At 38.2% G+C, this 12,043-nt stretch overlaps 1 protein-coding gene across 5 annotated transcripts in view; it reads left to right on the top strand.

The window, feature by feature from the left end:
• The window catches only part of HECTD4 (HECT domain E3 ubiquitin protein ligase 4), a 146,356-nt gene that overhangs the window by 97,213 nt on the left and 37,100 nt on the right, over nt 1-12,043 (top strand). For all 5 annotated transcript variants that reach the window (XM_075898745.2, XM_075898744.2, XM_014572912.4 and 2 more), the window contains 14 exons: nt 237-439; nt 612-747; nt 2,515-2,697; nt 2,794-2,964; nt 3,362-3,531; nt 3,987-4,102; nt 6,566-6,669; nt 6,963-7,124; nt 7,223-7,371; nt 7,654-7,733; nt 7,843-8,006; nt 8,533-8,770; nt 9,237-9,373; nt 9,533-9,659. In XM_075898745.2, coding sequence (XP_075754860.2) covers nt 237-439; nt 612-747; nt 2,515-2,697; nt 2,794-2,964; nt 3,362-3,531; nt 3,987-4,102; nt 6,566-6,669; nt 6,963-7,124; nt 7,223-7,371; nt 7,654-7,733; nt 7,843-8,006; nt 8,533-8,770; nt 9,237-9,373; nt 9,533-9,659 — 2,140 coding nt within the window. The remainder of the gene's footprint in view (nt 1-236; nt 440-611; nt 748-2,514; nt 2,698-2,793; nt 2,965-3,361; nt 3,532-3,986; nt 4,103-6,565; nt 6,670-6,962; nt 7,125-7,222; nt 7,372-7,653; nt 7,734-7,842; nt 8,007-8,532; nt 8,771-9,236; nt 9,374-9,532; nt 9,660-12,043) is intronic.

The raw sequence follows: 12,043 nt of genomic DNA, 5'->3' as shown, positions 1-12,043 counted from the left end.
AATTCATTGATTTAAAAATATTGAAATAAAACAAAAAACTATCCCGTGTGAATAATGAATACAGTTTAAGGAAGTATTGATTTCTTTGTGATTATACCACAAGTGGAGGGGTTAGGGCCGGACTAAAATTTATCAGGTAAATTATTCCTTTAGTTATGGCTGCTTTTGGGGGTGATTTGACCTGAAGAGAGCTAATTAAACAGTCACTCTGAATATTGTCCATATTTCTTTCTCAGAGTGGCTGCTGTGAGGTTATTACAGAAGAGGCTGCTGCAGCTCTTCGGAAAGCTACCAAGTGGGCACAGTCTGGCCTAATTGTCAGTGTCGGGCCACCTGTTGAAGCTAACAGTCCAGAAACCACTAGTGGGCTGTCAACTGGTGACAAAAAGAAAACGGCTCAAACCTCCATTTGCCGGGAGAGGAATTCTGAACTTGCTAGGTAGAATGTCACTATGGAATCTTCAAAGTAACATGAATGTCTTTGTAGGAATGAAGAGTAACCATCAATGCCCTGCTCTTGCATCACATGTTTTGGGCAGTGGTAACAAGTGAAACATCTCTTTCTATCCTGTTTTGAATTATTGGGCAAGTGATATTTTTCTTCTCTACAGAACGGATCCTGTACGTCCATTTATCAGTGGACATGTAGCAAACAGTATGGCAGCGGAGGTGATTGCTCTGCTTCATAGCTTATTGATGGCACCAGAATCAAATGCAGCTCAAATATGGACGACAACCGCTGAAAAAGTAAGCAAGGCAGGATTAGATATCTAAATCTATGAAGTACATTCAAATATATCCAGTGCAGGACAGCTTCTCACTGTTGGCATCAGTTCCTTTATCTCCTGCTTCCTCATTTAAAATGTATTTTAAAATTGTCACTGTCCAAATAGATATTATCTCTCCTAATAGCTCAGCTTGGGTCCATATGCAATATCAGAGAAAGAAGGTCGGGGGAGGCAGAAATTGTCAAAAAAAAAAATCTGGAAACAAGGGACAGACTGCTGATAAATGGCAATGTTACATTTTTTTATACTTCATAAGACTGTTTATTCTGGCAGTCATCATGGCTTGACAAACCAATTCTCTCTCACCTGGACCCCTAAAGGGTCAAAATAGTGTCTGGAGGACAAAGTCTTTATTTCCAGATCCCTTGCCATACATTGTGGGTGCTCAGGCTATGTGCTGGAGAGAGGATTTTGGCGAGGAGGCATGACGTATCACTGCACTTCTAACAGTTATGTGGGATTAGTGTTGTACCAAATAAAAGCAAGCAGGATCTTATGAGGGGGATAAGGCAAAAAGCCACATTTATTGTAAAGATAATAATAAAAAATAAAGAAAAGATAGAAGCAAACAACGTTGTTTAACTACTTATTCCTAACACTACTTAACCCTTATACACTTATATATATATATATATAAACCATTCATTCATACATCCATTCATTCAAGTTCTGTGTATAGTTACCAGCCTGGAAGTTGCTTGTGACAGAATACTGGCCAGGTATTCTGTACACAAGTGATGGTAGTGGGGAGCGAAGTCCTGATCAGATGCGCATCTGAAGCTCCTGGTGGGCTGGCAGCAGAACCTTGGACTCTGATTCCATAGTTTTTTAGTCCAGTTCTTATAGGAATTTCTTCCTATGCCAGTCTATGGAAATTGCTGTATCATGCTGATGTCTCCAGGGTGGCTGCCAGGTGCTCATCAGTGATCTCATCGGGTGGACCTCCAGTTTCTCCACTTGACACCTTTTGGTTGCACTGGCACCTGACGCCTTCTTCAGCCCTTTGTTGCTGTATTCTCAGGCTGGCACCTCTCAGAGCCATTCATTCATCATCCAAGCACTCTCTCATACATTCATACAGTATTTTGTATAATAATAAAAGTTGTAGTTACAGAAAGTTTCTGGGTGGTATTGCTTAAAACATTCTCTGACTGCTAAGTAAAGTTAACAATGCCCTTAGACAATTACAGGGCTTGGCTCCCATAGCAGAGTTAGTGGCTTGACAATGCATTGTTACAATGTATCTCTGCAATGTCAATTTCAAGCAGCCCCTTGCACAAGCTTGAGCATGCCCTGGAGCACAGAGGGGGGGGGGGGGCTGTTTCTGGTTACATAGGATTATATTCTTAACAGTTAGGATTATATTTTTAACAGTTCTAAGTTACATGACCTAATATATTATATTCTAAAGGGGCAATAATAATCATAAATCTAAACATTTAACAATCTTAACAAATAATAATAAGAAGAATTAATAATAAATCTAAACACTTTAAGTTGTGGGGAACAAATTATGGGGGGTCACTTCCATTTGGGGAATCATTTTCAATACATTAATATGTTATCCCTACATTAGCAATGGAATCTGGCTTTCTTATTCACTGATCAAGAACCTTAAAGTATCAGAAAATACTTCTCCTTAAAAATTAGCATAGCTCCTTGGGTGTATTTTGAAAAAAAATTCACCAACACTTTGCTGACCAGTATTTCTGCTTTGAATATTTAGGTTCTGTCTCGGGCTCTGATGTACATTCCGCAACTTGGGAAATATGCAGAGAGTATCTTGGAAAATGGGAGCAGCAGTGGCAGGAAGCTTGCTAAACTTCAAAGAATTGCTCGACAAGCGGTGGCTGCCCTATGTGCTCTTGGTGGCTTTAAAGAGACAATTAAAATAGGTTCTGAAGTGCAGGTAATTAACTTCTTTTCCTTTTATACTTCAAATGCTTTGTGGTTCTGTTGATCATTTCACGGTTTTTAAGTTGTACTTCCTTGTTCATTTTTGTAGGTTTTGGGTAGAGGAATAGCAGGAAGTATTGGAGTGGTGGCTTCCATTAATGAACAGGAAGGTATAGCAACTGTCAGATTTCCACCTGCCAGTATAGACTGTAGAAAGACCTCACAAGCATCAGACATATTAACTATTCCATTATCTAGGCTCTGTGTTCCAAGATCTGAGGTAAGGTCATTTTAAAATCCAATATGAAGTGTAATGATAATGTACTCTAATTATACAGTGATTTGAAAAAACAATAGCAATCTGTCTGCAGCATGTAAAAAGCCTGATTTGTGTTTGGTTAAAGATGACTTGTAATGTTTATGTCATGGTGTAAACATTTCATAAAATTTTTTATATGTAAGTCCTCTTCCAAATAACATGGTATTCATCCTTCAGTATTTAAGGTTATTCCGTAACGCATTGTGTTACCTTTTCTTTTTGGCTTGTAATTTTTGTCTGGTGCTGTTTTTGTGATAGTACAAAATGAGAATTAACTCCAGGTGATGAAACACCCTCATTTCTTAGAAACTAACTACTTGAATTTAACTTTTTACCGTACCCCCACCACCATCATCAGGCATTGCCTCTTCATAAACTGTCCATTACTGAGAAGGTAGTACAGGCAGTCCAGTCCATGTTGCTCCCTCAGGAGGGAAGTCTATCTATTCATACCTCACTTCCTGCAACAGGAGATGGCTCAACTCCAGTAATGGCAGTGGTCCGGCTCCTTGGTGAAATAAGAACAAGGTGAGTTTTTGTTCATTATTTATAAAGAGCTCTTAAGCGTACAAGGTGCTGTACAAAATGTAAATGTTCCAGCCAACTGAGGTCATCTTGAGGCTTATTTTTCTTGTGTAAATATTGGCATCTTGCTACATGGAAAAACTATGTTGAATAAAGAATCGTATTAGTTTCCAAAAGGAAATAGTGTACTGACTTTGTTACAATGGCCTAACTGCTAATAAGGAGCCCAGAGCCAGGAGTGGATTTGGCAGCCCTTTGAACTGGGTGTTTTATTATCATGAAGTTGGTCGAGCCATTTCTGCAGCACTCTCAAAGAGCAACTAAACAAACAGAAGTAGACAAGAATGCACATTTTGTTGAGGCTAGTCCTGAAGTTATCATCACAACTATTGTCATCAAGTTCACCATATAATGTACATTTTTGTAATGTTTTTTATGTGTATATGTTTTACATTAAGAGCATGCCTGGTGATGGCCCAGCTATTAGAAGACAGTTTGTTTTGTGAAGAATTCATAGAACAGTGTCCAGCTGCTGTAGAAGTTCTTAACTTGGTGGCGCAAGAGTGTAGTCCTGGTATGTGTTTAACATGTGCATACAGTTATTTCTCCATAGTTTTTTATGAGTGTAAGCTGCTGTTTTTCTCTTTTTTTTATTCATTCTTTAGTGTAACAGTGTACTTCTTGCCTATTTTAAAGATCATTCTAATGTTTTCCCCTTATTGTAAATCTCCTGATTTCCTCCTCTGTTTATGGGTGGGCACTTGGACCCAGTAGCAGTTTTAGGGTGAAGGACAGATTATAGGATTCAGCCAGAATTTCTAAATGGAGGGGGAAACTGAAAAAAAGGAAGCTGTTAGGCTGTAGCAAACAGCACTCTGATACGCCTTCAGTCTGAAATTAGATGTGCGTAACTTATTCCTTTGCCATAAATTATCTTCATGAATACACTGGGTTGTAAACTTGGTAACTCTGCAGCTTATTGGTTCAAAATTAATTTTCAGCATATCTTTATTATATTAATATTTGCCGATCAGATATTACAAGTTAAATGAAAACAAAACTAAAGTTTATATAAATAGGATTTTATTTTTTATTTTATCCATGCTCTTCAACTCTGGCTTGCTGGTAACTGTGGATCAGCCTGTGATAAGTTACATTGTTTTGTAGTAAATTTTTATGTGATATTTACTCCTGACAAATTTTAGTTCCAGGGGAACAGACAAGGCTGATTTGGTGGTGTACATTTCCAAATAGTTTTTTACAATGTGGTGGTGTGAATCAGACAGTCTTTTCTGATCATTGAAATGTCTTACTGAAATTTCAGGGAGATTATCAGTCACCTCTGTTGTTGATTTCCGCCTTTCTTGTAGGCCTTTTCTTGCTTTATTGTAGTTGAATCTCTCCTTATATAAAAAAAAGTTTTTCCTGCTGGGCAACAGAATGACATCATCATGCTCTCAGGTTCTCTGCTAAACAATAGAAAAACAATTGAAGTTTATTAAATATTTGTGGATTTTTTTCTACATTTTCAAATACATTGATTTCAATTACTACAAAGTACACAGTGCTTACTTTATACTATTTTTATTACAAATATTTGCACTGTAAAAAGATAAGCTCAAGAAATAGTATTTTCTGTTAATCTCATACAAGTACTGTAGTGCAATCTCCTTATTGTGAAAATCGAACTCACAAAAATAGATTGTTTTACATAAATGCTCTTAAGAACAAAACAATGTAGAACATTAGCATCTACAAGTCCACAAAGTCCTACTTCTTATTCAACCAAATCAAGACTTGATTTTTTAGACAGTTCGGAACGTCTCTGTCTTGGTGCCCCAAATCACTAGATCAGGATGGGCAATAATTTTTAAAAGGGGGCCACTTCTCAATTTTCCAAAGTGGCCCTGGGCTGCCCTGAAAGAGGCAGGACCTTGGGCGGAAGGGGCAAGGCCAAGAGACTTCTCATGCTGATTGGCTTGGTGGTGGGGGAGTATGTGAAGTCTTTCCCTTGCCCTGGTATCTAGAGAGAATTGACAAGTGTTTTAAAACAGCTGGCAGGTCTCTCTGGGTGCCGCTACAGGATGAGACTAAGTGCACTTCTCCCACCCCCAGGCCAATCTCTCATCTTCTGCCCCTGTCCAATCAGGGGTGCCTAGCAGCTAGAGAGAACCACCATCAGTTTTAAAACAGCCAGCAGTTCCCTCTGATGCCACACAGCCCGGGGGATGGGGGAGGGAGAGGAGACTTGGCATATTCTCCCGTCCATAGGTCTCTTGTTGGCCTGGAGGTGGGGGAGCAGCAGGGTGGCCAAAGGCTGGAGGCTCCTTTGCCCTCCCCTGCACTAGATATTTATGAACAATGCAGTCCTGTGCTTCATTTTAATAGCAGTCCAGTGGTCATTTTATTCCAATGGCTAATCTATAACTTCTAAGGTTCCCTTACCCAAAAGTATCCTATAAGTTTCAGTACACTGAAGAATCTTGATTACCTAATAGCAAATAGTATGGTTTCGTTTGTCTTAATCAGTTTTCTTTGAAGCTGTACAAGCTAATTGATTTTTATTTTAAATAAATTTTAACAGAAGCATGCACATGCTGAATAGTGATGGAGGAGTGTAGATATGAGGATGTCTTTCTAGAGTGTGGATGTTAGGTGCTGTGTAAGTGCCTCTTTACTATTCACCCCAAGTAAAGATGGAGTGACAGCCTTGATGCAGATCAACTGTTTTGGTCACTTAGAATGCAATTTCTCTGTTACTTGGAAATAATTTCAGAGTTATTTATTGGTCTTGTAATTCCTCTCATATATGACACTTTCATGGAAATATAAGCCTTTCTCAGGCATACTTCTAATGTTTGTCTCAATCTGGGTTTGTTTTTATGGAGGGGGGAAGAAGTGAGTGGAAAGAATAATTTCTGAATTTGACCTGCTTGCCACATTTATTGGTTCTTAATAGAGGTGTAATCTTTAGATCTCAAATGACTGTCTCCAGCTAAGCTGATCAATTATATGAGTTTGGTGTGTTTTGTTACAGGGGAGAGGCTTCTTGTTGTAGAAGTGCAATGTGAAAGGCTAAGAATGTTGTATCGAGATTGTGCTCGTCCTCCACCTCCCCCACTTCAGGCAGACAGAAGACAGGTAAACAAACATCAACGAAGTGCTGCTTTTCTGGTGTTTTCTCTAATACATTCATTTTCTGATAAGGTGATCTGAGAATGACTGGAGTCAAACCATTACAGGGTTTTAAAGAAAAAAGAAAAATTCATCACACTTAAACACGCTTGAATACAATATATTAGTTATTTATTTTATATTCTGTGTCAAGTATGCATTCTATAGTAGATTTTGGTCATTGGATTTCAGTAGAATGAAATCTAGCTTGTGACCTCAAATGCAGTCAGATTAAAACATTCTTTATAACTGTTTCACAGCCCAAGGAGATAACCTGGAGCCCTTCTAGAGTGTTTCCACCTGTACGAGCATGCATGTTCTCATCACATCTCACAGCTGTGACTTTTCTGGCTGACCCTAGTGCAGGTGGGGGACTGCCCCGTGGCACGTTTATCTACGCCACCTCCCCAGTTCCAGTTCAGGTAAGTAATCACAGTGATGGAGCAATTTCTGTGGTATTTTGCCTTCATTTTTTTTTTTTTAAAGATTACCAACAAGTTTTCTGCATGACTTTTTGTAGGCACCATCATTTTACTGGGAGATTGAAATAGTTTCCTATGGAGATACAGATGATGACACTGGTCCGATTGTTTCATTTGGGTTTGCTACTGAAGCAGAAAAACGGGATGGGGCCTGGACAAATCCTGTTGGTACATGTCTCTTTCACAAGTACGTTGCAAACATGTTCATTAAAAATGCCAAGCCTATTGCCCTCCCTAAACAAAAATAAGTTCCTCTGAAGGGGTACCATGCTTGCTTTTTGTTCCTGATTAGTGCTGAACACATCTGAGTGCTCAACCAGTAATTTCAGTGAAGGGGTTAAAGTTTTGAAAATGAGAGTTTCATTTGCACTTTAGTGGTGTCTGGCAATGATGGCCATTTACAATGATGTTTTACACAAGAGGGCTGCTTTTTTATATTTAAATTTCTTCTTCACATTTTATTTTTTAGTAATGGACGAGCTGTGCATTACAATGGCTCTAGCTTGCTGCAGTGGAAGAGTGTCCGGTTGGATGTAACCCTTTCTCCTGGTATGTCAGAATTCTGCTTAGTTATTTAGCTGAAAGAGCCTAATGCCTCTTCAATATAAACAAGGTGATGGATGAAAAAAGAATTTTCTCCTGTTTTATTTTCCTCTAGGGGATATAGCAGGGATTGGCTGGGAGAGATCAGAAGGCACTCCTCCCCCCCCAGGGCAGCCAGGTAAAGGAAGAGTGTACTTCACCTATTGTGGACAGCGACTTGGGCCCTACCTGGAGGATGTCTCTGGCGGAATGTGGCCAGTGGTTCACATTCAGAAAAAGGCAGGTTTAACAATCAAACACCTACTTTGGGATGTATTTGACTTTTATCATCAATAGTCAGCATTTCTGTGTGGAAATCATGAAAATATTTTTAATATTCTTTTCACCATTATTTATTCATTTGGGTTAAAACTTGTATTCTCTTGCTAATGTGCATATTCATTTATCATAAATGCCAGCCATTCTCACCCATCATGATGATAGGGAGACTGAGTTGATCTTTATATATTAGTGGACCTTACTTGACTTTAGTCTTAGCAGTGACCTTGCTGCAAATTGCACTTGTCCAAATGTATCTGGAAAGTACCAGCTTGAATAATTAAAGCTCAAAAGTTGGATTGAGCAGTGTTGTACTTTTTAATTGTGTACTCTCACACTTATTTATTTAAACTTTGTGGTCAATAATGCAAGGAAACTTGTGTCACTAGAGACTATGGTCATAACCAGCAGGAAGCTCATCACTGCGTGTGGCCAAAGTTCGGAATAGTACTTCATATCAATACCTTTATTTGAATTTTTGTTACAGAATACAAAAGTCCGTGCAAACTTTGGATCTCGACAGTTTGCTTACGCTGAGGGACAAGCTCACAGGAATGCTGCTGATCTGTGCATTGACCTAGCTGAAGAAATAAGTGCCAACTTTGAAGCATTGCCTTTCGCCATGGCTTCTGATAGTGATAACGATGCTGGTACCAGCACGGCTTCTGATCCTGGAACCCATGGGCCTCCTTGTAGAATAGCTGCTGTTGCCACAGCTCAGCAACGTAAAGTGATCATTACTAACATTTAAATAGCATGCTCAGTTTATTTGAGTAAAATGGTCTAAATCCAATTAAATGTTTTCTGATTTGAAATTCTCAGGACTCTGCCCAGATACAATACAATAATAATTAAAGAAGCACAATAGACATCGGCAGAAAAATGCTCACTTCGTTTTTGACAATGCAGTTGGAAAAAATCAGTCATCTTTGTGTTGCATTATATGGAATAAAGCATTCAAAGTGTTCCGAGTTAAAGTAATCATAATGAAAAAATATTTCATTAGTGTTCTGACTGTCCAGAGATGCCTCACTTCGTTGAGTTCATCCAATTTTCTACACAATGTCAAAATGCGTTAAATAACTTCCCCCAAGTGATTGGAAAGAGACCACAGAATGCAACCTATCTGAAGAACTTCATGAAATATTTTTGTAGGTCTCTAATTCATTATTTCAATTTGGTTGGTTGCAGAATATGACAGCGACACTTCTTGTCATTATAAAATGGAACTCAGCTATGAAAACTTCTTCACATCAGGCCCAGATCCACATCCCCCTGCGATTGCAGATGATGAAAGTGATGATGATGATGACGATGACATTCCCCGGGTAAGGAGGAAGGGACACCTCAAATGTTACAGAGCTACTCTCAAACTATTAATCTTGTGTTTTAAAAAAAGTGCTTTGAACTGATTTTTGTTCTTAGAGAAACCAGAGTTTCCACTAATTCTCATGTTCTAAATGCCTAAATTTGACTTCTCTTCCCAGGAGGATCATTATGCCCTCTTGGTTAAAGCCTGGGAAACTAAAGTTTTCCCTACAATTAGAAGACGGTTCCGCAATGAAGCTGAGAGGAAGTCTGGTTTGGACCAAATTAAAGGGGCTTTACAGCTAGGTATGACTATCAAATATTTATTTCTATGGTCATAATTGTATGTGGCAGATAACAAGTGCAGGAATGAAACTGTGAGCGTTAGATCAGTCTAGCAGTCCCTTGTTGCACCTACTAGAGTCAAGGCTGTAAAACAGTTTGGGGATGGTAAAAAGCATTTAATTTGGTAGCCATGTAGCTGCTAAAAATCTTAAGTGGTTGCATGTTACATTTAGCTATGTTTTAGACTTCAGAGCTTGCACCAAAGCCTCTCCAGGAGCAGAGCAGGTAGCTCTTTCCTGCTCCTGAGGAGGCAGCATTTTGCTGCCCTGCTGCAGTAAGCTGCTTGCCAGCTGACTTTAAATGATAAGCATCAGCTAATCGATTAAATAGTCAGTTAAATTCTAACATCCCTAGTTTTAGTCTTCTATTTTTCATACACTCGTAACTTACAGAAACATTCTTTTGGGCAAATATTTTCCACGCTTGGTTTTGGCTCAAAAATAGGATATTTTGTGCAGGGTCCAGATTTGTGCAAAGTTTCTTCAAAATCTTTTCTTTTTATAGGTTATGAGTTAGGAGTATGAGAATATGTAGTAGTTAGGATTTTATAAAACAATTTTAGACATAGCTACATCAATACTGACTGAATTATGAAACCTGTGGGGAAGTATTTTTAGAAAGAAGAAAGATTATAGATTGAAATATTGGTTGAGAAACTTTTAGCAAGTTGTGTAAGAAATAGGGGCTGATGGGGCAACCTATAAGAAGGATTATGTGTAAGTGCCACATTGAAATCTTCTCCCCCCACACACAAAAAAGTATTACATTATTTAAGGGGTGCTCAGCATTTTTTGTTATATTCTGCTGTATTCAACAGTCACTACTTTTATTTGAAACAAAGTTCTATATTTTTCATTCCAAAGATCAATTACAACAGAAAGATACAGACTGCTGCCTTATTAACTGATTATTGGCAGGCAAGGATGGGAACTTGAGTGCTTAATTTGGCTCATTTTAAAACTAAAATGAATGATATTGTTGGAACCTTAATTTCTCTATTTCAAGATACAAACGTTTAACTGTATAATCTTGTATTAATCACAGATTTTTGCATGTACTTTCCTATAAAAGATCTTTTAATCAAAGTCACTTGGCTAAGGGTCTTGACAAAATGCTACATAGTGCCCAGAAACTCCTGGTGGTATGTTTGTTTTTGATACTTGATTTTGCTAACTATTCAGGAGCTATTGATAAAGTACATGGCTACAATCTCTAACAGGCATATGAGGATTCATTTTATTTTCATGGCTGACAACTTTAGGATTTTTTCCTAAGTTGTGTCTTCTTTTATGTTGGTAAACTAGTGATTTGGACAAGGTGGAATGCTTCAGAGACTTTCATTTCCATTCTGTCCACGTTTGACAGCTCAATCTCACATGCATTTGCTTGTTCAGCAAGAGAGTCAACAGCCTTCTCTTATATCTTATATAGGGGGACTAATCGGCCTAAATATTCAGTGACAAATGTGCTTGTAAATAAAACAACTTTCTCCTGTTTTGCTTTAGACGTCTTTTCTTTTTCATAGACACTCTTAGGTTAATTGCTCTTAATTGGTCAATATTTATATAGCAGCTAGCTTGCTAGGGCTGAATGTGTCTTTTTCCTGGTGTCACTTGAGACTGAGTTTCCTAGTCACTGCTTCATGTAGATTACAATAAAACATTCCTTTAAAAAAAGTCATGAACAATGCAGTTGAATAGTAGATAAACATTTCAGTTCTGATGAAACCAAAACAATCTCCTATGCAATGTTTTTTTTCCTTGAAATGCTTTTTCTTAGCTTGTTTTGTGATTATTCTAATAATTAATCTCAGTTTAATGTACCCTGGTAGTGGAGGTTGATGTCACTAATGCAGAGTGTATTAGCTCATTGGTAGGAAAGCATCACTTCAAATCAGTCTGATAGAATTTAAATAATCAGTAAAATCTCATGTACTGTGATGCTGAAGAGTAGAGCTCCTGCCACTTCTGTTTCCCTTTCCTCTTGTCTTTTACTCTGTGGCCCTCGATATACCAAATCCTGCATTTCCAGAGATGGAAACTGTTCAGGCATTAGAACAGAGTACAAAAACTTGAAGGCAAGAATACTAAAGCTCTGAGGAGATGAGGTTGCAAAAGGAACTGGGACTTTTGTATGTTATTCCCTTTTAAGTGAGTGTAATTAGAATTTAAATTACCAAGGAAGGTTAGCTTTACGACTTAATCCTAATGGAGCCAGGCAGTTCTTGTTTTGATTCCAATGGTAGTTCTCTATTTAAGTCTCTCTCTAATTCTGGTATCGCTTAGAACAGAGGTTCTTAAATTTTTTTGCATAGTGACCCCTTTCTGACAACCAAATTTACTATA

The sequence above is a fragment of the Pelodiscus sinensis genome, chromosome Z (genome assembly GCF_052426305.1).
Source record: "Pelodiscus sinensis isolate ZL-2025 chromosome Z, ASM5242630v1, whole genome shotgun sequence".
NCBI classification, from domain to species: domain Eukaryota; kingdom Metazoa; phylum Chordata; order Testudines; family Trionychidae; genus Pelodiscus; species Pelodiscus sinensis.
Note: the sequence above shows the minus strand (reverse complement) of the source record. Positions and strands in the feature narration are given on the sequence as shown.